Source organism: Cucurbita pepo, chromosome LG07 (assembly GCF_002806865.2).
Source record: "Cucurbita pepo subsp. pepo cultivar mu-cu-16 chromosome LG07, ASM280686v2, whole genome shotgun sequence".
NCBI lineage: Eukaryota > Viridiplantae > Streptophyta > Magnoliopsida > Cucurbitales > Cucurbitaceae > Cucurbita > Cucurbita pepo.
This window is the reverse complement of record NC_036644.1, coordinates 885,558-913,521: the sequence shown is the minus strand read 5'-3', so window position 1 is coordinate 913,521 and position 27,964 is coordinate 885,558. Positions and strand designations below refer to the sequence as shown.

Sequence of the window (27,964 nt, the reverse complement as noted above, 5' to 3'; positions counted from 1 at the left end):
TGATGCAGTCTCGCTTATCTTCCCTCGAAAAGCCCCTTTTCTTTTCAAATCCATCCAAATTTTGTTGATATAAGGAAATGGTATAAGAGCCCGACACTGGACGACAGTGAGCCAACGAGGATGCTGAGCCCTGAAGGGGAGTGGACACCGAGTGGTGTGCCAGCGAGAATGTTGGGTCCTGAAGGGAGGTGGATTGTGAGACCCTATCAAATGCGTTTTAAGATTCACAATATCTACTAGCGGTAAACTTAGGCTGTTGCAAATATTGTCTCGGTTCATTCATGTAGTCCTCCAAGTATCACAAAACTTCCAGGAAAAAAAATAAAATTATCATTTTTTTTTTAATTTTGTTAAAGAAGACAACAAATGAATTCAAACACGCAACAGTAAATAAAAAATTACTCCTGGTGATCGAAACGTCAATCCAGACTCGAGTCCAAGCCAAACCTAACCCAAAGTTAAATGTTAACCATCTGATCCAATCTAGGGGAACCCTTTATTAGATTGGATATAGACCACCGTTTTGAATAATGGATTGACTCATAGACTCGTTCATTTGGGTCATATTTAAATTGGTGATCAAATAGGCTTATCGTTGAGACAACTCAAATATAATATAAAAATATATTTTAAAAACTAATTAAATAATTAATATTCGATTAGATTTATGTCAAACTTTGATCCAATAAAACAATCTAATCTTTAAAGTACGAGTGAATTTTATCCCGAAGATAAATTTAATATTTAAATTAATCCGACGTTCAAGCTTTAATAAAAATTAAAGTTCACTGCTAAAAAAAACAAAAGGTTTAAAAGGTCGGGAATAAGTGCTTCATTGAAAAGACAAAAGAATAAAATAAAAATAAAAAATAAAAAAACCTTTGCTCATTCGGGATTTCTTATGTTTTTCTTACAATTAGACTGAATTGAATTGGGATGCCATGAGTTCCATGACACGTATCCTCGTGTAAGGTCGATCTTCATCGGTCGAGCTGAAGGGTTGCATTTAGAGATTTGACCCGAATGAAGATCGACCTTCATTTTATATATCTTATTAAATTTAAAATACATTACTTAAATGCAACTTTTTTTCCCAAGTAATTAATATTAATAAAATAAATTACATATAATTTAAAACAAACAAAATATAAATTTAAACTAAAAATATATTTTAAATAATTAATAAAAATATCCTAAAAATTTAACAACACCTCTACTATTATTTTTTAAAAAATTTTAAAATATTTTTGAAATGGGTAATTAAAAATTATTACTTTTTAAAATACATTTTTTTTTTAAATTTAAAATTTAGAAATATTTTTATTTAACTATTTATTAAGACATATACTTCGAAAAAAATTATTAAAAAAATAGCTTAGTTAATATTTATTCACCGGCATCGGGCCTCCATCACCAACCTACTAACCCCACTGGCAGTGGTGACAACGGAAGAGCACCAGATCAAAAGTGCGCGGAACCTTTCACGCATTTCGATATCGGAGGAGATTCAATCGCTTACCGAAACCAATGGCTATGGCGCTTCGAAGATTCGCCGTCGGCGTTACCAAATCCAACGTTCCTCTCGTCAATGGCCGGTTTCTCNGAATGATTTTTGTACAAACATATATTGTCCTCCATTTTCTGTTTATTTCTCACCGCCATTGTTAATTCATAATATCTATGGTGTTTACATTCGTCATTCTTGATAACTTCTGATGCCGAAATTTTCTTACTCGTTTTTGTGTTTGAATTCGTTTTATATGGCCGCAGTCTTCTCTGTCCGGTGCCGCTGCGGAGGAAAGGGACAAGGCTCGAGCTACTGTGAGCATTCCATTTATATATGTCTGAAGAAATTTACATTTTTCTGGTGCAAAAATTTCTTGTTGAAGTTAGAACTTAAATAAGGACTAAGGAATGTATGTGGATCATGGAGTGTACGAGATCTGTTTGATGAGTCAGTTTCTTGAATCGATGTTGATATTTGGAGGAATTTTGCTTGCAGTGGATTAAGCAGCTGAACGCCCCCCTCGAGGTCATTGATCCGGAAATTGCAGACATCATTGAGCTCGAGAAAGCTCGTCAATGGAAGGTATTTTTTGTTTCACTACGAGCTGTTTTCGTGGTCTTTGTGCTTTTGAAAATTTGACGTTGATCTATTCGCTTCTTCATTTTTTTAAGGCTGAAATTGTCGTTAATGGTGTTGATATCCATTGAATTGAGTTGAGCTTCGTGATTAACATCAAATCTTGTACGATTCTTTTTTGAATGTGAAGGGTTTTGAACTTATACCTTCTGAGAATTTCACTTCATCATCAGTGATGGAAGCAGTTGGTTCAGTCATGACCAACAAGTACAGTGAAGGATATCCTGGTGCCAGATACTATGGTGGAAATGAGTATGTGGATCTATCTCAATTCCAGAGTACTTTTGTTTTTGGAATAAATTGTTGAAGTTTTGAAACAAAATAAGAACAGAGTATAAATTACATGAAAGACCATCATAAGTTTTTCTTAATATTAGCAAAAACATTGCAAGTTCTTAGAATCAGTAACTTACTGCGATGTCACCGATAATTTCTGTATGTAATTCCTTTTGTTTTCGTTTGCCTCTTTTTTCTTTTCGTTTATGGGCTTCTAATTATAAACGCCAAATGGATTTAGGTACATTGACATGGCTGAAACCTTGTGCCAGAAACGTGCTCTAGAAGCTTTCCGTTTGGACCCTGCAAAATGGGGAGGTATGAGAACTATTGATATATTATTGTTGTTATTCTTTTTTGAAGTATTACTATGCAGGGTGGGGGATTGCACCTTCGGCTTCTATGCTTAGATAGACAATTAATGATATGTGATTAATTTCCAAGTGATAAATTTGTTTCAGACTCTCTTTGTATAAGTATAGCAGTTCACTGTGTCTTGCCCTGAGTTTCGTGTTAATTCAGCTGAACATGTGCAATCATTTTAAGAATTTTCTGATGCATATAAACAAGCTTTTCTCGACGTGGTGCCTTTTAATGGTGTGATCAATGAAAAATAAAAGACCCACAGGATGGCTGTTTCATATATTAATCAGAAAATTGTCTGCACCTCCCTTTTCTTTTGGACTCAACTTGGAAAGAAGACATATTGGTGATATTTGCTCTAGTGTGAACCACTGAAGTCTAGTGTTTTGGTTTGGCTTTCTCTTTTTATTTAACCAACTCTGAGACCATTCAGTTTGGTCTATGTGAAAGAACTTGCCAAAGTACCTACCGTCTTTGATTAAACTCAGAATGGTATTTTTTTTTGTAGTTAATGTGCAGTCTCTCTCTGGATCACCGGCTAACTTTCAGGCATATACTGCATTATTAAAACCTCATGAGAGGATTATGGCTCTAGACTTACCACATGGTGGACACCTTTCGCATGGTTACCAGGTGTTTATTTTCAAATTTACTACCTGGTTTTGACATTGCTGCTTTTGGTGATTTGGTAACTTGTACTTTTTATGATGTTTGATATGATACTTTCCTATGTTTATATCTTTAACCTTTTGCAGACTGATACCAAGAAGATTTCTGCCGTTTCAATATTCTTCGAGACAGTGCCATATAGGTTGGATGAGAGCACTGGTTACATTGACTATGACCAGGTTCGAAATGCTTCTGTGTTTGCGCCTATTGGGATATCCTGTTGATTTGTCTTGAAACTGCAATTTCAAATAAACTAACTTATATGGAGCAAAATTCTAATAGTTGGAAAAAAGTGCATCATTGTTCCGACCAAAACTCATCGTTGCTGGTGCAAGTGCCTATGCCCGTCTCTATGACTATGCACGAATTCGCCAGGTTTTTCCTTTGTTTGGCGACAGATTATAAAATAGCTTCCATTAGGATTTTACACTTCTACGTCGTGTAACGTTTGGCTTGGTTGTGATTATTTTGATTTCTGACAGATCTGTGACAAACAGAAGGCAGTCATGTTGGCTGATATGGCACACATCAGTGGCTTAGTTGCAGCTGGCGTTATTCCATCCCCTTTTGATTATGCTGATGTTGTAACAACAACCACACATAAATCCTTACGCGGACCACGAGGGGCAATGATTTTCTTCCGGAAGGGTGTTAAAGAGATCAACAAAAAAGGACAAGAAGTAAGTGAGATCTTAAAAATGTAAGAAAGAATACAAAATCTGTAAGGAAAGGTTCCTACTACACCTTGAAGTAAATGTAAGTAAATTTCAATGGCGAGTTCTTACTGGTCTAATATTTCATTATAATCTACGACAGGTGCTCTATGACTACGAAGACAAAATTAATCAGGCTGTCTTTCCTGGTCTTCAAGGCGGCCCACACAACCACACCATAACTGGTCTGGCAGTTGCACTAAAGCAGGTCGTTTATTTTTTCTCGTCTTTCTCGACAAATAAATTTGGGGGCCATCTTCACGAAAATTTATTTTGGATACTAGATTTAGATATTTGGATGTTCGCCTAGTTTCCATTCATGATATTTCTCCTTTTTACCATATTGCAATAGGCCACAACTCCGGAATACAAAGCCTACCAAGAGCAGGTTCTTAGTAATTCTTCCAAATTTGCTCAGGTATGCAGTGAAAAATTTCTGACTCCTTTGACAAATCATCAATATAGTACTTTTTCATTGCATGTTTTGCTTGTGTATGGAGTGAACTTTCTTCTTTGCTTGAATCAGTGTAGTTTACCGTGTCAAATCAATTGTTTATGCAGAGTTTGATTGAGAAGGGCTATGAACTTGTATCTGGTGGAACTGACAACCATTTAGTCCTTGTGAATTTGAAAAATAAGGTAAAGGATGACAACCTGTCCGCCAATGTAGCTATTATACTCCTCATCCGTGGGTTTGTGTTCGAGTAGTGCTGGGTGCAAACGATTACAAATATAATGACAATTTAATTAACAAAAATCATCCCAAGTTATTTCCATTTGGCAGGGTATCGATGGCTCGAGAGTCGAGAAGGTTTTGGAATCGGTTCATATTGCAGCTAACAAGAACACAGTTCCAGGGGACGTGTCTGCCATGGTTCCTGGTGGCATCCGTATGGGTATGCCCTTCCACCATTGTCTTTGGTCCTTCAGTTACTGGTAGAATATCTAAATTTATGCCAATTTTGTGTTCTGAACTTCTGGTGTACATAGGGACCCCTGCCCTGACCTCAAGAGGTTTCCTTGAGGCAGATTTTGTGAAAGTAGCTGAATATTTCGATGAAGCTGTGAAGTTAGCCTTGAAGATTAAGGCCAATAGCGAAGGTTCCTGAACAAAATACTTCTCTACCTTAAAATATACTGGCCACTCTCGTCTCGTATTTGTGCATTTATCGGACTAATGTCTTTTAGAACCTTCGATATACTCATCTTTGTTTTTAAATATTGTAAATACAGGTACTAAGTTGAAGGATTTCGTAGCAACCATGCAAGCAAATAAAGACTTCCAATCTGAAATTTCAAAGCTCCGACTCAAAGTTGAGCAGTATGCCAAGCAATTTCCAACAATAGGATTTGAGAAAGAGACAATGAAATACAGAGACTGAAAAGCGAATCCTCAAAGTTGCAGGCAAGGATCTACCGCGGAGTCGGGTTAGAACATTTCTTAACATCCATAACCTGTTGAACGAATACCATAAATAACTTTAACAAGTTTTAACAAATAATAGGTTAGGGAGTCTTGATGATCTTTATGAGATGAAAAGTTGTTTTAGTCTGTGTGATGTCCCACATTGGTTGGGGAGGAGAACAAATCACCCTTACAAGGGTGTGGAAACCTTCCCCTAGTAGACGCGTTTTAAAGCCTTGAGGGGAAGCTTGAAAGGGAAAGCCCAAAGAGGACAATATCTGCTAGCGGTAGGCCTGACTCGTTACAAGTGGTATCAGAGCCGGACACCGGACGGTGTGTCAGCCTTCTCGCTGTTCCCTGAAGGGGGATAGACACGAGACGGTGTGCCAGTAAGGACGTTGGACCCTAAAGGGGGTGGATTTGGTGGCGGTCCCACATCGATTGGAGAAAGGAACGAGTGTCAGCGAGGACGCTGGGCCTCAAAGGGGGGTGGATTGTGATGCCCTGATTGGTTGGGGAGGAGAACAAAACACCCTTTATAAGGGTGTGGAAACCTTCCCCTAGTAGACGCTTCAGGCAAAGCCCAAAGAGGACAATATCTGCTAGCGGTGGACTTGAGTCGTTACAATCTGAAGAACACTTCTGAAAATCTGTTTAGATAATTAAAGTGCTTTGGAAAATCCTAAAAATACTCTTCTAGTGATTTGATTCTTCTAAGTTTTAGAGTGTCATAATTCTGGGTTAGATTGATATTTTGATATTCTATTAAGCAGCATCCATAATTCTGCTTATGCAGATAACCTTGTTGTCAAAGTTGCTGATTCAGACCCTCCAGCAAACGGCCAACTGCAGAAGTTTCCTCTAAATAAATATCCCTGTGAGCAATTTTTTGTTTGACTTTCTAGTATAATAAAATCTCGACATTATGTTCTTCGAACTTTGCCAGCGTTAATTTATAGGTTTACATAAGGAAGGAATCACTACAAGGGAAGTAATCTTGTCAATCGAATATCTTAAACTAAGAACACCTGATTGAGATTTAAATCACTTCACAAGTGTGATTGTGATTATGTTTTCTTCTTGGAGACAATGATTGTCAATTATCTGCCTAGTTATTTGAATTTTGGTTTGAACTGTGAGTTTATTTTCGCATAAAACTTTTCTTTAATCTATTATTTTAGTCTCTAAATTTCGATTAACAAAATTGTGAGAATCTATATTTGTATGGGAACCTTACACGTGTTCTATGACTTCAAACTTTGTCTAGATAGATATTCGTTAATCAAGTAAATATTAGTTCGAAATGAAATGATATTATAAAAGTATGTTAAATTACCACCGATGAGCATTATGATAAGTTCAAGTTTAATCTTATATTAATTCTTGAAAANTAGTTATTTGAATTTTCGTTTGAACTGTGAGATTATTTTCGCATAAAACTTTTCTTTAATCTATTATTTTAGTCTCTAAATTTCGATTAACAAAATTGTGAGAATCTATATTTGTATGGGAACCTTGCATGTGTTATATGACTTCAAACTGATATTCATTAATCAAGTAAATATTAGTTCGGAATGAAATGATATTATAAAAGTATGTTAGCATTATGGTAAGTTTAATCTTATATTAATTCTTGAAAACTTGTAAGAATATATTCTAATGCTCGTGACAATTTTGTTCATTTTCGTTAATTAATATGGAGGAAGAATCTGGAGAGACATTTTTTATTAGAGTATTTTTTAATTTTTTTTTTAAAGCATAAAAATATTATTGAAATAAAATTTTAACTTTATTCAAAAAAAAAAAAATATATATATATATATTATAATCCTCTTTAATTACAGTTGGGAGATTGGACTATCGACTTTTGAAATGGTAATTAATGTCTTGTCAATGAATTATGCTCGAAATATCTCTTAAAATATGCTTGTATTCACGCTATCTTTCAACCCATATTCCTAATTAATTTCTTTTACATAAAACTCAAATTTTAATTTGTTTACAATGAATTTCTTTTTTAGTAATTTAAGTTTTAAAAATGAATTTTGTATTTAATAAGTTAATCAATTATTTTTTTTTAAAAAAATTCACGAATTTATTAAATACATAATTAAAAGTACGTTTATTATATTTTTTTTAAATATAAAATAAATAATACAATAACGTGTAATAAAGTTATCTCGAATATAANTCTAATGCTCGTGACAATTTTGTTCATTTTCGTTAATTAATATTTTGTTCATTTTCGTTAATTAATATGGAGGAAGAATCTGGAGAGACATTTTTTAGTAGAGTATTTTTTAATTTTTTTTGAAAGCATAAAAATATTATTGAAATAAAATTTTAACTTTATTCGAATATATATATATATATATAATTTATATATATATATATATATATATTATAATCCTCTTTAATTACAAGTTGAGAGATTGGACTATCGACTTTTGAAATGGTAATTAATGTCTTGTCAATGAATTATGCTCGAAATATCTCTAATTGAAGTTTTATCCAATAAAATATGCTTGTATTCACACTATCTTTCAACCCATATTCCTAATTAATTTCTTTTACATAAAATCAAAATAATGCCTAAAACTCAAATTTTAATTTGTTACAATGAATTTCTTTTTTAGTAATTTAAGTTTTAAAAATGAATTTTGTATTTAATAAGTTAATTAATTATTTTTAAAAAAAAATTCATGAATTTATTAAATACATAATTAAAAATACGTTTATTATATTTTTCATTTAAATATAAAATAAATAATACAATAAACGTGTAACAAGTAAAAGTTATCTCGAATATAGAGTACGTGTCAACTATCATTCTATCTTTCAATCAAAATAATATTCTCTAAATATATGATTTTTTATAACTATTAATGATCAAAGAATAGAATTTAACCATTTTTTTTTTTTTTTNTAATTAATTTCTTTTACATAAAATCAAAATAATGCCTAAAACTCAAATTTTAATTTGTTACAATGAATTTCTTTTTTAGTAATTTAAGTTTTAAAAATGAATTTTGTATTTAATAAGTTAATTAATTATTTTTAAAAAAAAATTCATGAATTTATTAAATACATAATTAAAAATACGTTTATTATATTTTTCATTTAAATATAAAATAAATAATACAATAAACGTGTAACAAGTAAAAGTTATCTCGAATATAGAGTACGTGTCAACTATCATTCTATCTTTCAATCAAAATAATATTCTCTAAATATATGATTTTTTATAACTTTTAATGATAAAAGAATAGAATTTAACCAATTTTTTTTTTTTTTTAAATTTTGAGAATCAAATGTAATTAAAAAATGGCTCAAATCTATCCATTAAAATTATTTTTTTATTAACTTAAACAAAATAATAATAATAATAATAAAAGAAAAAGACGACTTTATCCTCCTCATTAGCCCTATATATATGGTTCAAATTAGTCAATATTGTAGTAAAAAAAAAAAAAAAAAAATCCGTATCGGAGAAGACAATCACGGGCGGAAACCAATGGCGATGCTTCTAAGAAGAGTTGCCGTCGGCATTACGAAACCCAATGTTTCTCCGGTGAACGGGCGGTTCCTCCTCCGTAACACGGCGGTTTTTCTCTCTCCTCGCCGTCATTGTTTATTCAGAATGACTGATTTTACTCTCTTATGCCCTAACTTTCCATTGGTTTTCTATGGTCGCAGTCTTCTGCGGGCGGCTCCACGGCGGAGGAAAGGGAGGCTCGAGCTACTGTAAGCATTCCATTTCTATGATTTTCAATTTTTAAAAAAATTCATTTATTTTATCCCAAAATTATTGGTATTAATTTATTCATCTCATAAATATTTTTATTTTTATTTTAGTTTAAAATATTAATTATTATTTCATATGAGGAAATTTCGGTATATTTTTAAAAGGAGATTTTTTGGGTTGGAAAATGTATGTATTATTAATTACATTTTTTAAATTTATTTTTAATATTAAAATAATTTCAATTAATCACATTCATTTAATAAAATTTTAAAGAAGTAAATTAGGAAAATATTTTAATAAATTATTATAATAATTTTGTTAGTTTAATATTAATTAATCAATTAATTAACTATATTCAAAATAAAATCATATATAATTAAAAGCAATAGAGTGAGGGCCAATAAAATACTATTAATGTGACGTCCCACATTGGTTGGGGGAGGAGAACAAACCACTAAGGGTGTGAAAACCTTTCCCTAGATGACGCGTTTTAAAGCGTTGAGGGGAGGCCCGAAAGGGAAAGCCCAAAGAGGACAATATCTACTAGCGGTGGATTTGGGGCGTTACAAATGGTATCAGAGCCAGACACCGGACGATGTGCAAGCCTTCTCGCTGAACCCTGAAGATGAGCAGACACGAGGCGGTGCGCCAATAAGGACGCTGGGCCCTGAAGGGGGGTGGATTTTGATGTCCCACATTGGTTGGGGAGGAGAACAAATCACCCTTTATAAGGGTGTGGAAACCTTCTCCTAGACGCGTTTTAAAGTCTTGAGGGAAAGCCCAAAGAGGACAATATTGGCTCGGTGGGTCTGGAGAGGAGAACGAATCCTAACTCTAGACGGCTTTTAAAGCCTTGAGGGCAAGCCCAAAAGGGAAAACCTAATGAAGACAATATTAGCTAGCGGGGATAATTACAATTAAATAGGTAGATACCCATAAAAAAAATTCCATTTTTTTTCTAAAAATTTAAGATATTAAGGTTTCTTTCAAAATTAAAGAGTATTAATGTAATTTTTGAAAGTTAAAAAGGATAGTTTTGAAATAAAATATTTACGTTTTTAATTCTAATATTTTTTTAATTTCTTTTATTTTTAAAAATTTAAACGGAATGTTTGAGACAAAGTATAAATTAAGAGGTATTTTGATTTTAGTGGATTAAGCCGCTGAACCTTCCGATCGAGGTCGTTGCTCCGGAAGTGGCGGAAATCATCGAGCTTGAGAAAGCTCGTCAGTTCCAGGTTCATTATTATTACTATTGAAATGCTCGATTGAATTGAGTTGAGTTTAAGCTTCGAGGTTAATCTATGTACAAGTCGTTTATTAATTTGAAGGGTCTTGAGCTTATACCTTCTGAGAATTTCTGCGCAAGAGCAGTGATGGAAGCCGTCGGTTCGATTATGACCAATTCATACAGTGAAGGATATCCCGGTGCCAGATACTATGGAGGAATTGAGTATGTCAATTAATCTATCTCAAATTCTACACTACAATTTCCTGTATTCGATTCTTGTTCTAATTAATTATAAACCCTAAATGGATTTAGGTACGCTGACATCATCGAAAATTTGTGCAAGGAACGTGCCCTAGAAGCCTTTCGATTGGACCCTGCAAAATGGGGAGGTATCATAATTGTTCATATCTTATTATTACGATCTTTTCTTAGTACTACAATCGCTAGTGAGCGAACACGACTCTCCACAATGGTATGATATTGTCCACTTCGAGCATAAGCTCTTAGTGGAGAGAGTATTCTAATTCCGTAAATTAGCCGATGCGAGACTTTCATCCAACAACACCTCCTCTTGAACAAAGTACGCCCCCCTTAAGTTTAGGGCATTCGAGGAGCCTTGACTCTTTTTTCTTTTGGAGTCCTTTATTCGACATTTGAGGATTCTATTGATATGGCTAAGTTTAGGGGATAGTTCTGATACCATGTTAGATGAACACGACTCTCCACAATGCTCGTACCAATGAAGAGAGTATTCCTTGATTATAAACTCATGATCATTCCCTAAATTAGCCGATGTGGGACACTGGTATCTTTATTTCCTAAGTTATCTTCGAGTTTCTTGCGATTCAGCTATAGATTTGCATATAATTTCAGAATTTTCTGATTTAGTTAATGTAATTATTGTCAACGAGCTTTTCTCTGTATTTTCTGATTCAATTAACTGAGCATATTCTTTTATTTGTAGTTAACGTGCAGACTTTCACTGGATCTATAGCTAATTTTCTGACATATACTGCATTGTTAAAACCACACGAGAGAATTATGTCTCTTGATTTACCACATGGTGGACACCTTTCCCATGGTTATCAGGTGCTTAATATTAGCGACAAATTTGTTCCTTAAAAGTTATAATTTAGTCCCTGTAATCTTAAAAATTATAAAATTTTCTTTATAGGCAAGAACCCGAACATAAATTTGTTCGTGATTGCTAATGATATGGACTATTTATGAAATTTTATTAAACTATGTGGATGAAATTCTATATTTTAAAACTACAAGGACTAAATTGTAACTTTCTCTAAACCCGAACGACGGAATTTATAATTTAACTTTTGTTTTCACATTGCTAGCTTATTTGAATTTTTTGCAGACGGCTACCAAGAAAATTTCACTTGTTTCAGTATTCTTCGAGACAATGCCATATAGGCTGGATGAGAGCACGGGTTACATTGATTATGATGGGGTTAGCAAATATTTCTGTACCGTTTGACCGAATTGTATGTTGGAGATTGTTGGGATGGAGTCCCACATTGGTTAATTTAGGGAATGATCATGGGTTTATAAGTAAGGAATCGTATCTCCATTGGTATGAGGCCTTTTGGGGAAGCCCAAAGCAAAGTAGCTTATGCTCAAAGTGGACAGTATCATACCATTGTGGAGATCCGATTCCTAACATTGTATACTGATATCATGTTGATTTTTCTGATATGCAGATGGAGAGAAGTGCATCTTTGTTTCGACCAAAACTCGTTGTTGCGGGTGCAACTGCCTATGCTCGTTTGTTTGATTATGCACGAATTCGAAAGGTTACATTTTAGAATATTCCCATCATGGTTTTATTTTTACATTTGTAACATAACATTTGATTTTGATTGTGGTTGAATATTGTGATAGATCTGTGACAAACATAAGGCAATCATGTTGGCAGACATGGCACACCTAGCTGGTTTAGTTGCGGCAGATGTTATTCCATCTCCTTTTGAATATGCTGATATTGTGACAACAACCACAAATAAGTCCTTACGTGGTCCACGAGGGGCTCTGATTTTCTATCGAAAGGGCGTTAAAGAGATCAACAAAAAAGGAGAGGAAGTAAGTGTTGGGAGGGAGTCCCACATTGGCTAATTTAGGGAACGATCATGGATTTATAAGTAAGGAATACATCTTCATTGGTATGAGGTCTTCTGGAGAAGCCTAAAGCAAAACTATGAGAGCTTATGTTCAAAGTGGACAATATCATACCATTGTGGAGAGTCGTGATTTCTAACATGGTATTAGAGTCATGCCCATATCTTAGCCATGTCAATAGAATCCTCAAATGTCGAACAAAGAAGTGGTGAGCCTCGAAGGTGTAGTAAAAAATGACTCAAGCGTCAAACAAAGTAGAACGAAGGGTGTTCTTTGTTTGAGGGCTTCATAGGTAGGTCTCAGGGGAGGCTCTATAGTGTACTTTGTTCGAGGGGAGGATTGTTGGGAGGGAGTCCCAAAGTAAAGCCATGAGAGCTTATGCTCAAAGTGGACAAATATCATACCATTGTGGAGAGTCGTGATTTCTAACATGGTATTAGAGTCATGCCCGTGATTTCTAACATGGTATTAGAGTCATGCCCATATCTTAGCCATGTCAATAGAATTCTCAAATGTCGAACAAAAAAGTGGTGAGCCTCGAAGGTGTAGTAAAAAATGACTCAAGCGTCAAACAAAGTAGAACGAAGGGTGTGCTTTGTTCGAGGGCTTCATAGGTAGGTCTCAGGGGAGGCTTTATAGTGTACTTTGTTCGAGGGGAGGATTGTTGGGAGGGAGTCCCGAAGTAAAGCCATGAGAGCTTATGCTCAAAGTAGACAATATCATACCATTGTGGAGAGTCGTGATTTTAGACAAAGTATTTGTTGTCTAATATTTTATTACAATCTACGACAGGTGCTCTATGACTATGAAGACAAAATTAATAGCGCTGTCTTTCCTGGTTTTCAAGGTTCCCCACACAACCATAAAATAGCTGGTCTGGTGATTGCACTAAAGCAGGTTATTTATTTATTTCAAGGTAACAAAATTAAATTGTTTTCATTCATGTTATTTCTCTTATTTACCATATTGCAATAGGCCACAACTCCGGAATACAAAGCCTACCAACAACAGGTTCTCAATAATTCTTCAAGATTTGCTCAGGTATACAGACTAGTGCATGTTTTTCTCACTGCTTTGAATTCTTTGCTTAAATCAGTGTAGTTTACTGTGTCAAATTCATTGTTTATGCAGTGTTTGATTGAGAAGGGCTATGAACTTGTATCTGGTGGAACTGATAATCATTTACTCCTCATAAATTTGAAAAATAAGGTAATGGGCGATTTCCGGGTCACCGTTATAACTATTATACTTCTCATCCAGGTATTTTTCTTTATGACGACCGCTTACTGATGATTATAAATTTGAAGAATAGGCTAAAGACATACTGTGATGTGCCACATTGGTTGGGGAGGAGAACAAAATACCCTTTATAAGGGTGTGGAAACCTTCCCTAGTAGATGCGTTGTAAAGCCTTGAGGGGGAAGCCCAAAGAGGACAATATTTGCTAGCGGTGGGTCTTGGCCGGCCGTTACAAATGGTATCGGAGCTAGACACCGAACGATGTGCCACCTTCTCGCTGTTCCCCGAAGGGAGTAGATATGAGGTGGTGTGCCAGTAAGTATACCATCAGGTGGGGGTCCCACATCGATTGGAGAAAGGAATGAGTGCCAGCGAGGACGCTGGGCCCCGAAGGGGGGTGGATTGTGATGTCTCACATTGGTCTATTTGGTGGGCCGTCCCACATCGATTGGAGAAAGGAACAAGTGCCAGCGAGGACGCTGGACCCCGAAGGGAGGTGGATTGTGATGTCTCACATTGGTTGGAGAGGAGAACAAAACACCCTTTATAAAGGTGTGAAAACCTTCCCCTAACATACGCATTTTAAAGCCTCCAGGAGGAAGCCCAAAAGGTAAAGCCCAAATAGGGCCGCCGTTCCTATATTATGTACAATATTAAAAATTTAGTAACTTATTGGATACAGAACTGAAAGTTGAAGAACCTACTAGATACTTTTTAACGTTCATGATATAACTATTATCGTCGACGTAATTTGGCAGGGTATTGATGGGTCAAGAGTGGAGAAGGTTTTGGATTGGGTGCACATTGCAGCTAACAAGAACACAGTACCGGGGGACGTGTCTGCCATGGTTCCTGGTGGCATCCGTATGGGTATGGCCTTGGGCGAAACTTTCTTTTGTACGAAAGAAACATTATCGTGTCCTCCAATTACTGCTCAAGTATCTAAATGTGTGTAAATTTGGTGTATATAGGAACCCCTGCTCTTACTTCAAGAGGCTTCCTCGAAGCAGATTTTGTGAAAGTAGCTGAATTCTTTGATGAAGCTTTGAAGTTAGCCTTAAAAATTAAGGCTGCTGAGCCTAAAGGTCGGTTTTTCGATCATAACTGTGATGTCACACATTAGTTGGGAGGAAAACAAACCACTATATATAAGGGTGTGGAAACCTTCCCCTAGCAGACGCGTTTTAAAGCCTTGAGGGAAGGCCCGAAAGGGAAAATCCAAAGAGGACAATATCTGCTAGAACAATCATCAGATCTGCATTAAAATATATTGAACTCTCTCGTCTCACATTATTGCACATTTGTTGGCTCACTATCTTTTAGAATCCTTTGACATACTCAATCGTGAATGCAGGTGCTAAGTTGAAGGATTTCGAGGCAACCGTGCAATCAAATAAAGAATTTTAATATGAAATCTCAAAGCTTCGACATGAGGTCGAGAAGTTCTCCAAGCAATTTGCAATCGTAGGTTTTGAGAAAGAGACGATGAAATATAGAGAGTGAAGAACCAAGTTGTACGATGAAATATAGAGAGTGAAGAACCAAGTTGTACCGAACCTTTTTATAAGAACTTAGTGGGAGTTGGTTAGCCACTTACATGCATAAATAAATGTCTCATTGGCCTCAGGTTGTTACATCATAATTATACCATAAACTAATAGAAAAATATACATTAATATAAAATTAATTATTATCCTCGACTTTAAAAATGTTTATTTTACCTTATAAATTTTTTAATTGGTTCTAAAAGATATATTTTAAAAAAAATTAATGGAAAATTTTCACACTGACTAATGCATATACATTAAAAATTTAAAAATAAAAATAAAAATAAAATTTAATATAAATTTATTAGACATTTTTAAAAATTTACCTAGACTCCTAAAACTACTCTTAATTTAACCTTGTTACTGTAAACGCAAAATTTAACCGCAATGTTTTCACCATTATATATATATAAAGAAGAAGAGGCCGTTCCCTCCACAATTCATGGGTGTGCGGATTCGATTGGATGGGGAAGGGATAAACACCCCGCCATTATTATGTAATTCCTTCTCCTTCTTCCTTTCATGGCTTCCTTGCCTTCTGTTACCCTAACTGCTGCTCTCAACCTCGATTCCGACGTAAGAAAGCGACACTCTACCAGCCTTCTCCTTAAGGATAAGGTACTCTTTTTGTTTGCTTTCGATGGAGCCATGATTGATTTGAAATGAAAAATTCTTTTGAAAATACTCGAATTGATCTTACGGACTTCTGTTCTTGGTTTGTGAGAAGTATCAGTTGAGTTGGAGTGTGAAACTGTGGATTCTGAATGTTGGATTCTTAATTTGTTCGTAACTAATCGTATGGAATGTGAATTTAGCCTGCTTCGTTTTCTTGATCTGTCGTTTTGTTGATTCTATGATATACTGTAGAATGCTAGCGTGTCGTATCAGAAAAATCACTCGCTAATTCAACTGAATGTTGATGCGGAGCCGAAGTTTGTAGACGTACGTGAAGCTCTGTCTCTGTTGAAAGAAGGTACGACGGTCAAAACTTCTTACTATGTTCCGTTGTTGCAAGAATGCATAGACAGAAAATTAGCTGCAGAAGCGGAAATTATCCATGGTCATATCGTAAAAACTGGGACTCATGAAGACCTATTTGTAATGACCAATCTTGTTAATGTTTATGCGAAATGTGGAGTCATGGAAAAAGCTCGCAAAGTGTTTGATAATTTGCCTCGAAGAAATGTCATTGCCTGGACTACTCTAGTGACTGGTTATGTTCAGAACTCGCAGCCTCTGCCTGCTCTTAAAGTATTCATCGAAATGTTGCAGGCTGGAGCTTATCCTACAAATTTTACACTCGGAATAGTGTTGAATGCTTGTTCTTCCCTGCAATCTATCGAATTGGGGAAGCAAGTTCATGCATATATCATCAAGTATCACTTAGATTTTGATACTAGTATTGGCAACTCTCTTTCTAGCTTCTATTCTAAATTTGGGTGCTTGGAACTCGCTATCAGGGCCTTCCAGAAAATTAAGGAAAAGAATGTCATTTCATGGACTTCAGTTGTATCTGCCTGTGGTGATAATGGTCAAGCAGCTCGGAGTTTAAGTTTCTTTACCAAGATGCTCTCAGAAGGCGTGGAGCCGAATGAATATACTCTCACCAGTATCTTGAGCACTTGTTGTGTGATGCTAACATTGAGTCTAGGAGCACAGATTCATTCACTAAGCATTAAGCTTGGTTATGGTTCAAGCATACCTATAAAAAATTCTGTCATGTACTTATACCTGAAATGTGGATGGCTTATTGAGGCTCAGAAATTGTTCGAAGGTATGGAGACCCTCAATTTGATTACATGGAATTCAATGATCGCAGGGCATGCAAAAATGATGGATGCTGCTGAAGATGATCTTGCAGCTCACAAGAGTGGATCCACAGCACTTAATATGTTCCAGAAATTACATCGCTCGGGTATAAAGCCTGATCTGTTCACTTTCTCCAGTGTTTTAAGCATTTGTAGTAGACTAGTAGCCTTAGAACAAGGGGAACAAACTCATGCTCAGATCATCAAGAGTGGTGTTTTGGCAGATGTTGTTGTGGGAACTGCATTGATTAGTATGTATAACAAATGTGGAAGTATTGCTGAGGCGAGAAAAGCTTTCTTGGAGATGCCTTCAAGAACTCTGATATCATGGACTTCGATGATTACGGGATTTGCACGACACGGTTTGTCTCAACAAGCACTTCAGCTCTTTGAAGATATGAGACTGGCTGGAGTTAAACCAAACCAGATCACTTTTGTAGGTGTTCTATCAGCTTGTAGCCATGCTGGTTTGGTGGATGAAGCATTGTATTACTTTGAAGTAATGCAGAAGCAGTACAAGATTGAGCCTGTAATGGACCATTTTGCATGCATGATTGACATGTATATGAGGTTGGGTCGGGTGGAAGAAGCTTTTGATGTAGTCAAGAAGATGAACTTTGAGCCTAATGAAATTATATGGTCCATGTTAATTGCAGGATGTCGAAGTCATGGGAACTCCGAATTGGGGTTTTATGCTGCTGAGCAGTTACTCAAACTCAGGCCGAAAGACACCGAGACCTACATCTCTCTGCTAAATATGTACATCTCTGCAGGGAGATGGAAGGATGTTTCCACAGTGAGGAAAGTAATGAAAGAAGAAAAGCTTGGAAAGTTGAAGGACTGGAGCTGGATTAGCATCAAAGAAAAAGTTTATTCATTTAAACCCAATGACAAATCACACTGTCAAACTGCAGAGATGTACAAGCTGTTGGAGACTTTACTCGACGAAGTAAAACCTCTTGGTTACGAACCTGTTCAATATATGGAGGTAATCGAAGAGGAGAAAGGTGATGAAACAGTGTTCTCGTCCACCATTTATCACAGCGAGAAGTTAGCCATTGCTTTTGGCTTGTTAAACCTGCCAAAAGCCACCCAGATTCGGGTTGTCAAGAACATCACCATGTGTAGGGACTGCCATAATTTTATCCGATTCGTATCATTATTGACAGGCAGGGAAATCGTCATCCGAGATAGCAAGCAGCTTCACAAGTTTTCGAACGGATACTGTTCTTGTAGAGGTTTCGGAGATCTTCTTTAGTGTCCTTGGTGAAGAGCAGGGTAAGACACGAACTTAAATTTTGTACAAACCTAGCGACATTGAGCTGTCAAAATATTCATATGAAGCTGATTTCTGTTGAGCTTCAGACAAATACCAGGACAATTTAATGTCAACACCATTGTTCCTTCTCTGTATAGCGAAAGAATGACAAGGGGTAGGTCAGCGAATTTGCTAAGAGATTTTAACAAAACTAGATGATGGTATATACAGGTACTCTTATACAAATTTCCAGCCTTAGATGATATGCCGTTTCCAGCGTTGATGCACACAAAATCAGCGTCTTTTAGTCTTGTTCTTGGCGGTTCTTGATTTGCTGGTGTCAATTGAAGGTTTCATTATCTCAAACAGTGTAATGAGATAATTTTGGACGGGAACCAGGAGAAAATGTGTTACATGTTATGAACCACGAATCTCTACAATGATATGATATTGTCCACTTTGAGCATAAGCTCACGTGACTTTGCTTTTGGTTTTCCCAAAAGGCCTCATACCCATGGAAATATATTCCTTACTTATAAATCCATGATCATCTTTTTAATTAACCGACGTGGAACTCCCCACCAACAATCCTCAACAGTCTCTTTAAGCCGATGTCGATTGACATTCGACAACTATACTCAATGTGAAAAATCTACTATGACCCATCTTAAGGTACTCGCTGGTTTCCCCAGCTGATTTCTGAATGTTCACCATAAAGAACGTGGGAGCAACTTCAGATCAAGGTCGAAGAACAGGAAATGGAAATGGAAACATACTTGCATAATAACTGAGAAATAAGAAGTCTGTGCTCGCTGATGGGCCTTCTACTCTCATTTGGCATTCGTCAGAAGCTTAGTTAAGATTATAATACAGGAGGGGCCTGCCTTATTCCTAGAGGGTTGATAGCCAGATAGAATGACAAGGATTCAGGTGAGATCTTCAAAATGATTACCTTGTAAATTGCTAATGTGCGTCTTGAAACCCATTGATTTAGCTACAGCTTCCATAGTTGATAATAATACCTTTGTGGGCTTTTGGCAGACAAAGCGTGTCGGGTGCTTCATAGTATCCTGCCGTAATCCAAAGAAATTTAACCTTCAAGACGGGTACGCATACTAAACTTTCTTATGCCAACATATTTTAAAATGATCAAAGCATGATATAGTCCGTCAAAGATAAAGAACTATATATAGTTAATGATGAGTTATGATCATGTTAGTTAGCGAAGCTCTTTAATATGATAGGTAAATTGGCTTGCTCGAACCTTCAATTCTTGACGAGGTACGCATGCTAAACTTTCTTATACCAACATATTTTAAAATGATCGAAGCATGATATAGTCAGAGATAAATGACTATATATATAGTTAATGATGAGTTATGATTTCAGGTTAGTAAGTGAGACTCTTTAATATGATAGGTAAATTGGCTCGCTCTAATTCTATGTTAAATCACCACTAATGAGCATTATGGTAAGTTAATCTAACATCATACTTTTGTTTAGTTTACTATCCTTTGAAAAAAATTTAACGGCTTGTGGTTATAGATTTTATGATTTTAGGGAGTTTACTTATTATGAAATCCTACATTAGTTGGGAGAGCAACAGAACTGTGATGTCTCACATTGGTTGGAGAGGAGAACAAACCACCATTTATAAGGGTGTGGAAACCTTCCGCTAGCAGACGCTTTTTAAAGCCTTTGAGGGGAAGCCCAAAAAGGACAATATTTGCTAGCGGTGGATCTAGGCCGTTACAAATGGTATCAGAGCCAGACATCGAACGATGTGCCAGCCTTCTCGTTGTTCCTCAAAGGGGGGTAGACACGAGGCGGTGTGCCAGTAAGGACATTGGGCCCCAAAGGGGGTGGATTTGGAGGCGGTCCCACATCGATTGGAGGAAGGAAAGAGTGCCAACGAAGACGCTGGACCCCGAAGGGGGGTGGATTGTGATGTCCCACATCGTTTGGAGAGGAGAACAAACCACCATTTATAAGGGTCTGGAAACCCTTCTAACCGTTGAGGGGAAATCCAAGGAGGACAATATCTGCTAGGGGTAGATCTGGGCCGTTACAAATAGGGAAAGCCTCGAAAGTCGGGTCATGACAAAAACATTCAAGTATGAAAATTTCTCCCTAGCATACACGTTATAAAACTTTGACAGAAAGCTCTAGGATGAAACAAAAGTAAGTACTACTTTTGGAAGGAGGGAATAAATGTGGGGAATCTTTACTTTTGATTATTTAATATATTTCCCCCAAAAGTTTTGAGATGCTTTCTAAAATAGGTCAAAATAATACTTTTTTAATCAAATAAACTTTACCATGAAGTTAAAGTCTACTTTTTTAAATCACAAAAATATAGAACTTAATCACATACAAAGACAAAACTTTAAACCTTTTAAAACTTTTGGGAATCAATTGTAATTTTAAAGTAATAGGAGGGCTAGAATAAAATTGCTCAAATCTATCCATTAAAATTCTTTTTTTAATTATTATCTTAAACAAAATAATAATAATAATAATAATAATAATAATAATAAACGAGTTTATCCTCTTCATAATCCCTATATATATATATACATGTATATATGGTACAAATTAGTTAATATTGTAGTAAAAGAAAAAAAAAAATCCATATCGGAGAAGACAATCACCGGCGGAAACCAAAGGCAATGTTTCTAAGAAGAGTCGCCGTCGGTGCTACGAAACTCAATGTTGCTCCGGCGAATGGGCGGTTCCTCCTCCGTCACATGGTTGTTTTTCTCTCTCCTCGCCGCCAGTTCATAATTTCTATGATTTTTCTTTCTTGATGTCTAAATTTTCCATCGGTTTTCTATGGTCGCAGTCTTCTCGGTACGGGTCCACGGCGGAGGAAAGGGAGGCTCGAGCTACTGTGAGCATTCCATTTCTATTATTATTATTATTTTTTAAATACATTTATTTAATCCCAAAATTATTAATATTAAATTATTCAATTATAAATATGACTCGTAAAAATATTTATATTTTTTTAGTTAAAAATATTTTGAAATTGTGTTTATTTTGTGTGTAATATAATTTCATTTATTTCTTGAAAAAAAGTATATTATTTAAGCGGAAAATTGTGAAAACGAACCCATGATGGGGGACATGCAGCACCCTTTGATATCACTATCATGTTATTTAAAAGTTATTTTATTTTATTTTTATTTTTATGTTTTCTATTTTTTTAAAAACAGAATTATTGATTTTTTATTTTTTGAAAATAGAAGGTAACTATTAGATGTTTAAATCAATTTTTTATTTGATGTATTAATTATTATAAATAATTATATTTTTATTTTTAAAAAGACGTTTAGCGTATCAAAATTTTATATAAATAAATAATATTTCGATTTAATTTTTATAATTACGTATTAATTATTTATAGATAATTAATTATGATTAGTTAGTTTATTATTATTAAGTCAAATTATTAAAACAATTTTATCCACCTAGATTTTATTTTCTTCATTAAAAAATATATTATGAATCATATGTCATAATTTTAGCTATTTTTAATTTATTTAGCCATCTATCTTAATAACTACCTTCAAATAAATGAATATAATAAATTATTAAAAGCTTTTAATGGTAAATAATTAGTATAACAAAATTAATTATATACGTTATAAGAAAACATTTTTTTCATAGTTTCATGTTAGCTAAAGATGATACAAATACAATAAGTTACATGTAAAATAGCGTTCTGATATGTTAATTTAGAATAAATAAAGATATTAAGTGCGAAATAAATGAATGCCCATCATAATATATTTTTAACCATAAAAGAATTAAGTTGTTAGACGAATACGACTCTACAATGGTATGATATTGTCCACTTTGAGCATAAGCTCTCACGGCTTTGCTTTGGGCTTCCCCCAAAAGCCTCATACCATTGTGGAGAGTCGTGTTCGTCTAACATGGTATTAGAGCCATGCCCTAAACTTAGTCGTGACAATAGATTGGTAAATCCTCAAATGTCGAACAAATGACTCCAAAAGAAAAAGGAGTCAAGCCTCTTCGAAGGCAGTAAAAAGTGACTAAGACTCCAAAGGAGTCGAGCCTCGATTAAGGGGAGACGTGCTTTGTTCGAGGGGAGGTGTTGGATGATGAAAGTCCCACATCGGCTAATTAAGGGAATGATCATGGGTTTATAAACAAATAATACTCTCTCCATTGGTATGAGGCCTTTTGGGGAAGCCGAAAGCAAAGCCATGAGAGCTTATGTTCAAAGTGGATAATATCATACCATTGTAGAGACTCGTGATTCCTAACGGTTAATTAATTTTGGTTTCAGTGGGTTAAGCAGCTGAACGACCCCATGGAGGTCGTTGCTCCGGAGGTGGTAGACATCATTGAGCTTGAGAAAGCTCGTCAATTCAAGGTTTTTTTTCTTTTTCTTTTTTAATGCTCCATTGAATTGATTTGAGCTAGGTTCGTGGTTAATTCTTGTGCAATTCATTTATAAATGTGAAGGGTCTTGAAGTTATAGCGTCAGAGAATTTCTGCTCAAGAGCAGTGATGGAAGCAATTGGTTCGATTATGACCAATTCATCTAGTGATGGATATCCCGGTGCCAGATACAGTGGAGGAACTGAGTCTGTCAATCATTCTATCTCAATTCCACGCTACAATTTCCTTTATTGTATTCCTGTTTTAACTAATGATAAACCCCAAATGGATTTAGGTATGTGGACATCATTGAAAACTGGTGCATGGAACGTGCTCTACAAGTTTTTCGTTTGGACCCTGCGAAATGGGGAGGTATCATTATCATCATCATCATTATCTTATTCATTTTAGTACTAACAATCGAGAGCAAGCTTAACAAGTGTTGTTGTGTGATGTCCCACATTGGTTGGGGAGGAGAACAAACCACCGTTATTAAGGGTGTGGAAACCTTTCCCTAGCTTCCCCTAGCAGACGCGTTTTAAAGCTTTGAGGGGAAGCCCGAAAGGGAAAGCCCAAAGAGGACAATATCTGCTAGCGGTGGATCTGGGTCACCAATGGTTATGATCAAATTTTGTTTCAAATTCTGTCTATTTACGTATTTTCTTTTCTCGAGTTTCTTGTGATTCAGCTGTATATTTGCGAACATTTTCAGAACTAGTATGAAGTTGACTAACTGAGCATGCTCTATTGTTTTTAGTTAACGTGCAGACTCTCACTGGATCCATAGCTAACTTTCAGACATATACTGGATTATTAAAACCTCATGAGAGGATACTGTCTCTTGATTTACCACATGGTGGACACCTTTCTCATGGTTATCAGGTGCTTAATTTTCAAATCTAATACGTATTAGTTTTTGGTTAAAGCACAAATTTGATTTAATCCCAATGATGTTAAAAGATAGAATTTTGACCTATAGTTCTTGTGATGTCCCACGTCGTTTGAGGAGGAGAACAAAACACCTTTATAAGGGTGTGGAAACCTCTCCCTAGTAAACGCGTAATGGGGAAGCCTATAAGGGAAAGTCCAAAAACCTTGAGGGGAAGCCTAGAAGGGAAAACTCAAAGAGGATAGTATCTGGATGAGCACCAGTTCCGTTGTGTAACTCTAAAAAAACGTTTTTAAAAACCTTGAGGGGAAGCCCGAAAGAGAAAGCCCAAAGAGGACAATATCTGCTAGCGGTGGGCCTGGGCCGTTACGGTTCTCTTTTCATTGAGAACATGAATTTGTTAGCGACGGCTAATAGTAGAGACTATTTATGAAGTTGTATCAAACCATATGGATGAAATTCTATATATCTAGCTCTCTCCAAACCAAAAGGATTAACTTTATAATTTAATCACTAGCTGCTTTGGGTGATTTCATATGGTCATGTGAACTTTTGAAACGTGTGTATTTATATATGTTTCTTTGAACTTTTGCAGACGGCTACCAAGAAAGTTTCTGCTGTTTCATTATTCTTCGAGACAATGCATTATAGGTTGGATGAGAAAACTGGTTACATTGACTATGATGGGGTCAGGAAATGCTTCTGTACTATTGAACGAATTGTATATTGATATTCCGTTGATTTTTCTTGAAACTGCAATCCAAATAATCAAAACTCATACGCAGATGGAGAGAAGTGCATCTTTGTTTCGACCAAAACTCATTGTTGCTGGTGCAAGTGCCTATGCTCGTCTGTTTGATTATGCACGAATTCGAAAGGTTTCTTCTTCCTCTACATGCCTATAGATTACAATATACAATATCCCCTGTTAGGAATCACGACTCTCCACAATGATATGATATTGTCCACTTTAAGCCTAAGCTCTCATGGCTTTGCTTTGGGCTTCCCCAAAAGGCCTCATACCAATGGAGTTAGTATTCCTCCCTTATAAACCCATGATCTTCCACGGAATTGGACCAATGTGGGACACTCACTCCCAATAAACCTCAACATCCCCATCTGGGTTTTACTTTTAAACTTGGAACATAACATTTGGTTGAATATTGTGATAGATCTGTGACGAACATAAGGCAATCATGATGGCAGACATGGCACATCTTGCTGGTTTAGTTGCAGCAGACGTTATTCCATCTCCTTTTGAGTATGCTGATATTGTGACAACAACCACAAATAAATCCTTACGTGGACCACGAGGAGCTCTGATTTTCTTCCGAAAGGGCGTTAAAGAGATCAACAAAAAAGGAGAGGAAGTAAGTGAGATCTTAAAAGAGCATGTTACTACTGTTAAGAATCACGAGTCTCCACCACAATGGTATCATATTGTCCACTTTGAGCATAACCTCTCATGGCTTTGTTTTGAGCTTCCCCAAAAGGCCTCATACCAATGGAGATAGTATTCCTCACTTATAAACTCGTGATCTTCCATTAAATTAACTAATGTGGAATTCACTCCCAATAATTCTTAACAACTACGGCTTCTTTCGTGCTTCTTAGGATGTAAATATAAGTTCCAAGGGAAAGTTATTTGTTGTCTAATATTTTCATTACAATCTACAACAGGTGCTCTATGACTATGAAGACAAAATCAATAACGCTGTCTTTCCTGGTGTTCAAGGTGCCTCACACAACCAAAAACTAGCCGGTCTGGCGATTTCACTAAAACAGGTCGAGACTTATATATTAGTTATGGAATATATCTTAAATATTATATCTTAATATTCTTTCCTTTATGATTTGATTTATAGTATATTTTATTTTATTTTCAGTATTTAATTAGTTTATATTTTCCTTATTGATAGGTATTAGTTGCCAACATACTTTCGATCCCAATTTTATTTCCGTTTCTGAATGCTAGATTTAGCTATTGTTTTCATTCGCTTTATTTCTCTTCTTTACCATGTTGCAATAGGCAATGACTCCGGAATACAAAGCCTACCAACAGCAGGTTCTCAGGAATTCTTCAAAACTTGCTCAGTGTTTGATTGAGAAGGGGTATGAGCTTGTATCTGGTGGAACTGATAATCATTTAGTCCTTATAGATTTGAAAAATAAGGTAAAGGGTGACTTCCTGCTCATTCTCGTCTAGATATTTTTGTTTATGTAGTAATGACAAATTAAAGGTCGATTTGAAATGACTTTTCAAGTGCTGAAAAATCATTCTGAAGCTAACAATCATCCCGAGTTATTTTCAAGGTCTTGCTCGAGGATTTATCGAACGTTTTTTGAAGTTCAATAACCAAATAAACACAATTTAAAGTTTGAGAACTAAACTTGTAATTTGACGTATTTTCGAACTTATGATATAAATGTTGTCATTGACTTGACTTGGCAGGGTATTGATGGGTCAAGAGTTGAGAAGGTTTTGGAATGGGTTCGTATTGCAGCTAACAAGAACACAGTTCCAGGGGACGTATCTGCCGTGATTCCTGGTGGCATCCGTTTGGGTATGGCCTTGTTTTTAAAATTTTCTAGTACGGCTACCTCTATTCTTTGTTTGTGGGTTCATGCTCTGATGGTTGGTCTTGTTCGAGGGCTCTATAGACCTTAAGAGAGGCTCTATAGTGTACTTTGTTCGATGGGAGGACTGTTGGGATGGAGTCCCACATTGGCTAATTTAGGGAATGATCATGGGTTTATAAGCAAGGAATAGTATTTCCATTGGTACGAGGCCTTTTGGGAAAGCCCAAAGCAAAACCATGAGAGATTATGCTCAAAGTGGACAAGATCGTACCACTGTGGAGATCCGTGATTCCTAACCGGTCTAATATCTAAATTTGTGTATATAGGAACTCCTGCTTTGACTTCGAGAGGCTTACTCGAAGCGGATTTTGCTCAAATAGCTGAATTTTTTGATGAAGGTGTGAAGTTGGCCTTGAAAATTAAGGCCGCTGAACCTAAAGGTTGGTTCTCTAACATAATATCGAACTACTATCTTTTAGAATCCTTTGACATACTCAATCTCGGTTTTCAAATATTATAAACACAGGCGCTAAGTTTAAGAATTTCGAGACAACCATGAAATCAAATAAAGAATTTCAATCTGAAATTTCAAAGCTACGACGTGAGGTTGAGGAGTTTGCCATGCAGTTTCCAACAATAGGTTGTGATAAAGAGACAATGAAATATTGAGACGGAATAACGGAGTCGGGTTAGAACATCTCTCCCTAACTCGTCGAATGTTAAAAACCCCTTTTATAAGCGTTTGAAAAGTCATTTTTAAATTGCTTCACAATACCGTTAGACCGTCTGATTTTTAGTTTTGGGCATGTTTTGCAGATATCTTCATTGTTAAGGTGGCAAATATCCTTTCAAAATGATGCCCACTGACCCCCATAGATCTGTACGTTTCCACTGAATTGATGTGTCTTTTTTCCTTTGAAGCTTCCTAAATAAATGTTCATTACAAGTCGTCTTTTTACGCTGTTGATCTTAAAAACATTGTATAACCAAAATAATATTTGAGATAGAATTATTTTCTATGATTATATATTAATAAAGAAAATGGAAGAGCATCTATATTCTGGTAGATTCTGATACCAGCCCACCGATCCTGTATGACCCTATCAGGCGGCACACATGCAATATGGATTAATTATTGTAATTGACTTTCTCTCTCTCTCTTCATCCATCTCATTGTGCTCATCTCTCACGGTGTCCGTTGATGTCCTCATCTCCGACGTCGATCTAGCTCGTTGGTCGCTTCTTTATTTCTCTGTCAGACTCTCTTCTCTGCTCCCATTTCTTCACTCGACGTCGTGTCGATTGTCTCTCCACTCAACCTTTTGTTCTATTTCCATCGAACTTTTATGCTCTGTGCTTTTCATTGAACTTGTTCTGTTGGCCGTAGTTTTTTCTCTTCCCTTCTTATCTCTTCTCAGTTTGAAACAATAGAGGGTTGGGTTGGGTTGGGTTGAGTTCGGTTACCAATCCAACAAACTTGAACTTTCTCTTCCCTCTTATCTCTTCTCAGTTTGAAACAATAGAGGGTTGGGTTGGGTTGGGTTGGGTTGGGTTGGGTTGA

At 35.8% G+C, this 27,964-nt stretch overlaps 4 protein-coding genes across 8 annotated transcripts; all 4 read left to right on the top strand.

Moving 5' to 3' along the window:
- The first annotated feature begins 1,382 nt into the window (after positions 1 to 1,382).
- Positions 1,383 to 6,702, top strand: LOC111799178 (serine hydroxymethyltransferase, mitochondrial). Of its 2 annotated transcripts, XM_023682603.1 has the most exons (16): positions 1,383 to 1,614; positions 1,771 to 1,821; positions 2,003 to 2,089; positions 2,274 to 2,395; positions 2,661 to 2,737; positions 3,291 to 3,415; positions 3,538 to 3,630; positions 3,734 to 3,826; positions 3,934 to 4,131; positions 4,268 to 4,372; positions 4,517 to 4,582; positions 4,726 to 4,803; positions 4,949 to 5,060; positions 5,155 to 5,265; positions 5,398 to 5,592; positions 6,366 to 6,702. In XM_023682603.1, the coding sequence occupies exons 1-15, from the start codon at positions 1,528 to 1,530 to the stop codon at positions 5,544 to 5,546; spliced, it is 1,554 nt and encodes a 517-aa protein (XP_023538371.1). In that variant the 5' UTR covers positions 1,383 to 1,527; the 3' UTR covers positions 5,547 to 5,592; positions 6,366 to 6,702. The 2 variants fall into 2 exon arrangements, with proteins under 2 accessions (XP_023538371.1, XP_023538369.1); XM_023682601.1 differs by lacking the exon at positions 1,383 to 1,614 and having other exon boundaries at positions 1,710 to 1,821; positions 5,398 to 5,569; positions 6,366 to 6,694.
- Positions 6,703 to 9,045: 2,343 nt separating this feature from the next.
- Positions 9,046 to 15,545, top strand: LOC111799176 (serine hydroxymethyltransferase, mitochondrial-like). Of its 3 annotated transcripts, none has more exons than XM_023682598.1 (15): positions 9,046 to 9,170; positions 9,266 to 9,313; positions 10,466 to 10,552; positions 10,646 to 10,767; positions 10,858 to 10,934; positions 11,510 to 11,634; positions 11,915 to 12,007; positions 12,258 to 12,350; positions 12,439 to 12,636; positions 13,465 to 13,569; positions 13,648 to 13,713; positions 13,804 to 13,881; positions 14,670 to 14,781; positions 14,883 to 14,996; positions 15,266 to 15,545. In XM_023682598.1, exons 1-15 carry the CDS (start codon positions 9,084 to 9,086, stop codon positions 15,316 to 15,318), a joined length of 1,458 nt encoding a protein of 485 aa, XP_023538366.1. In that variant the 5' UTR covers positions 9,046 to 9,083; the 3' UTR covers positions 15,319 to 15,545. The 3 variants fall into 3 exon arrangements, with proteins under 3 accessions (XP_023538366.1, XP_023538365.1, XP_023538367.1); XM_023682597.1 differs by having other exon boundaries at positions 9,046 to 9,173; XM_023682599.1 differs by lacking the exon at positions 12,439 to 12,636 and having other exon boundaries at positions 9,046 to 9,173.
- A 369-nt stretch (positions 15,546 to 15,914) lies between these two features.
- On the top strand, positions 15,915 to 18,836 carry LOC111799171 (pentatricopeptide repeat-containing protein At4g21065-like). Of its 2 annotated transcripts, XM_023682591.1 has the most exons (3): positions 15,915 to 16,076; positions 16,326 to 18,544; positions 18,756 to 18,836. In XM_023682591.1, the coding sequence occupies exons 1-2, from the start codon at positions 15,981 to 15,983 to the stop codon at positions 18,522 to 18,524; spliced, it is 2,295 nt and encodes a 764-aa protein (XP_023538359.1). In that variant the 5' UTR covers positions 15,915 to 15,980; the 3' UTR covers positions 18,525 to 18,544; positions 18,756 to 18,836. The 2 variants fall into 2 exon arrangements, with proteins under 2 accessions (XP_023538359.1, XP_023538358.1); XM_023682590.1 differs by having other exon boundaries at positions 16,326 to 18,836.
- Positions 18,837 to 20,442: 1,606 nt separating this feature from the next.
- Positions 20,443 to 27,455, top strand: LOC111799175 (serine hydroxymethyltransferase 2, mitochondrial-like). The gene is made up of 15 exons (XM_023682596.1): positions 20,443 to 21,274; positions 21,367 to 21,414; positions 22,840 to 22,926; positions 23,019 to 23,140; positions 23,230 to 23,306; positions 23,692 to 23,816; positions 24,419 to 24,511; positions 24,609 to 24,701; positions 24,996 to 25,193; positions 25,504 to 25,608; positions 25,853 to 25,996; positions 26,276 to 26,387; positions 26,730 to 26,843; positions 26,930 to 27,091; positions 27,220 to 27,455. Exons 1-14 carry the CDS (start codon positions 21,194 to 21,196, stop codon positions 27,070 to 27,072), a joined length of 1,542 nt encoding a protein of 513 aa, XP_023538364.1. The 5' UTR covers positions 20,443 to 21,193; the 3' UTR covers positions 27,073 to 27,091; positions 27,220 to 27,455.
- Positions 27,456 to 27,964: the final 509 nt, after the last annotated feature.

What these genes read in the sequence shown, in the direction of transcription:
- LOC111799176 (XM_023682597.1), top strand. Translation starts at nt 9,084, where the DNA reads ATGGCGATGCTTCTAAGAAGAGTTGCCGTCGGCATTACGAAACCCAAT. An exon ending in ACCTTTCCCATGGTTATCAG is followed by an intron (nt 11,635 to 11,914) that starts GTGCTTAATATT and finishes AATTTTTTGCAG; the next exon opens with ACGGCTACCAAGAAAATTTC. An exon ending in TCATAAATTTGAAAAATAAG is followed by an intron (nt 13,882 to 14,669) that starts GTAATGGGCGAT and finishes GTAATTTGGCAG; the next exon opens with GGTATTGATGGGTCAAGAGT.
- LOC111799171 (XM_023682591.1), top strand. Translation starts at nt 15,981, where the DNA reads ATGGCTTCCTTGCCTTCTGTTACCCTAACTGCTGCTCTCAACCTCGAT. An exon ending in GCCTTCTCCTTAAGGATAAG is followed by an intron (nt 16,077 to 16,325) that starts GTACTCTTTTTG and finishes GATATACTGTAG; the next exon opens with AATGCTAGCGTGTCGTATCA.
- LOC111799175 (XM_023682596.1), top strand. Translation starts at nt 21,194, where the DNA reads ATGTTTCTAAGAAGAGTCGCCGTCGGTGCTACGAAACTCAATGTTGCT. An exon ending in AGAAAGCTCGTCAATTCAAG is followed by an intron (nt 22,927 to 23,018) that starts GTTTTTTTTCTT and finishes ATAAATGTGAAG; the next exon opens with GGTCTTGAAGTTATAGCGTC. An exon ending in TTATAGATTTGAAAAATAAG is followed by an intron (nt 25,997 to 26,275) that starts GTAAAGGGTGAC and finishes TTGACTTGGCAG; the next exon opens with GGTATTGATGGGTCAAGAGT.